Consider the following 2114-nt stretch of genomic DNA (forward strand, 5'->3'; position numbering starts at 1 on the left):
AAATAATAATTATTAGATATCTTGGTCTATCCAATTTCCTGGATCACTTAGATGACCTTGAAGTGGTAATAAGATATTTGTAATTTTTTCTTAAGATTTATTCAGGCTGAATCGACGGTTTTAATTGGATGGTTGGTGGTAGATTATCAAGCCTGGCAGTTTGCATGCCTCTTTCATCAGAATTTCCTAATGATATATGTTCAAGAGAAGATATAGGCATTTAATTTTTTCTATTTTTGTTCTAATCATCTACATGTAATGGAGTAATGATAATGCAACCTAACCTTCCTAAAAATGTGTTTACTGTTCATTTTATTTTGGTAGGTAATGGATTGTGTGATTCTAGATGATGGTGGGTTTCTTTTGATGGCAAATCATGATGATTATACTAATCAGGTATGTACCTGAAGAGAGAGAGAAGTAGGCTTTCCAAAGCATGTTTCCCTGATCAACATTACAAAGCCTCAACATTATAGAAATTGATGAGTTCTGTCATAAAGTAAATTTTAAAATGCTTAATATAAGCCTTTGAGAAATGCATGCTAGTTATTTATGTTTGTTAGTTGATTTTACCTTTGGTACTAACAGTTACGATTAAAACATATAGTTAAGGATTGCAATACAATATAAACTTATTTTTAATCTTTCAGAAATTTAGAAAAATTTCACCTAAATATTTGCCAATTGATAATGTCTAATTTAATATATGGTTGGTTGTTGTGGTTTCTAGTTCCAAATTGGCAGCACATAGGCTATTTGGTTCACCCAAGTTTTTAAACAAATTTGCGTAAGATGCCAACTAATTTCATTTCTGAATCTGCATTTCTGGCTTCTCTTTTCAAAAAAAGCAAACTATCTCTCAACACTGGCCTGTTTTTCTGTATGATAATGTTCATGGGTTGGAGCTGATTAGCTAGTGATTGCTGCTTTAGATGGGACTATGAAAGTCCCAAATTTCTTTCTTTTTCTAGTCCACTGACTATCATTTATGCTACTTTTCATTTCCTCAGGAGGCATTTGTTTTTTATTGCATATATTTAAGGTATACAAGATATTTTGATATACCTATTTAAGGGATTGCTATAGTCAAGCCAATTAACATAGTCATCATCTCACAATAACCTTTTCTTGTGTGGTAAGAACACCTAAAATCTACTCTCAGTAAATTTCCGGCATACAATATTTTTAAATGTAGCCCTCTGTTGTACGTTAGATCTCTAAAGTTGTATATCCTACATAATTGCAGCTTTGTATTCTTTGACCCACATCTCCTCATTCTCTACCCTCCAACTCTGTTCTACTCACCCAGGAGGCATTTGATTGTGACCTTCATGCTTAGTAGTCTTAGTATGTCCATTCCTTCCCCAAATAAAATATCACACAGAGCCATTGAGTAATGAGAACACCTACTCTCATGTTAGTTTTTTCACAGTGCTGTATACGGGTTTCTCATTGCTTTTAAGCTCCTTAGTTCATAGTTTATTCATATTAATTCTTTTCACTGTACTGATGATTCAGGTATTCATTTTTGGCTTAAATTTGAAACATTATTTTATTATTATTATTTTTACCAGATTGGAAGATTTTTTGGAGAGATCGATCCAAGCTTGATGAGACATCTGGTTAATATATCAGTTTATGCTTTTAACAAATCTTATGATTATCAGTCTGTGTGTGAACCTGGTGCAGCGCCAAAACAAGGAGCAGGACATCGCTCAGCATATGTGGTCAGTAAAATACCCACAGTCGAATGAATTCCTCCCAAAGGGATACACAATTGTAGACTAATGTGATGACTTTTTATCATATTTTATAGCCATCAATAGCAGACATATTACAAATTGGCTGGTGGGCCACTGCTGCTGCCTGGTAAGCGAAAATGTTAATTTTATTGGTAATAAAAGAAAGGTGTTGGCCGGGCGCGGTGGCTCACGCCTATAATCCTAGCACTCTGGGAGGCCAAGGCGGGCGGATTGTTTGAGCTCAGGAGTTCCAGACCAGTCTGAGCAAGAGCAAGACCCCAGTCTCTACTAAAAAAATAGAAAGAAATTAGCCGAACAACTAAAAATATATATAGAAAAAATTAGCCAGGCATGGTGGCGCATGCCTGTAGT

At 34.9% G+C, this 2114-nt stretch overlaps 1 protein-coding gene across 1 annotated transcript in view; it reads left to right on the top strand.

The window, feature by feature from the left end:
- The window catches only part of LOC105811015 (voltage-dependent calcium channel subunit alpha-2/delta-1-like), a 197665-nt gene extending 195792 nt beyond the window's left edge, over positions 1 to 1873 (top strand). The window contains exons 9-11 of the mRNA XM_012645097.1: positions 325 to 396; positions 1575 to 1727; positions 1817 to 1873. Coding sequence (XP_012500551.1) covers positions 325 to 396; positions 1575 to 1727; positions 1817 to 1873 — 282 coding nt within the window. The remainder of the gene's footprint in view (positions 1 to 324; positions 397 to 1574; positions 1728 to 1816) is intronic.
- The last annotated feature ends 241 nt before the right edge of the window (positions 1874 to 2114 follow it).

The sequence above is a fragment of the Propithecus coquereli genome, unplaced genomic scaffold (genome assembly GCF_000956105.1).
Source record: "Propithecus coquereli isolate 6110/MARCELLA unplaced genomic scaffold, Pcoq_1.0 Scaffold226, whole genome shotgun sequence".
Classification (NCBI taxonomy): domain Eukaryota; kingdom Metazoa; phylum Chordata; class Mammalia; order Primates; family Indriidae; genus Propithecus; species Propithecus coquereli.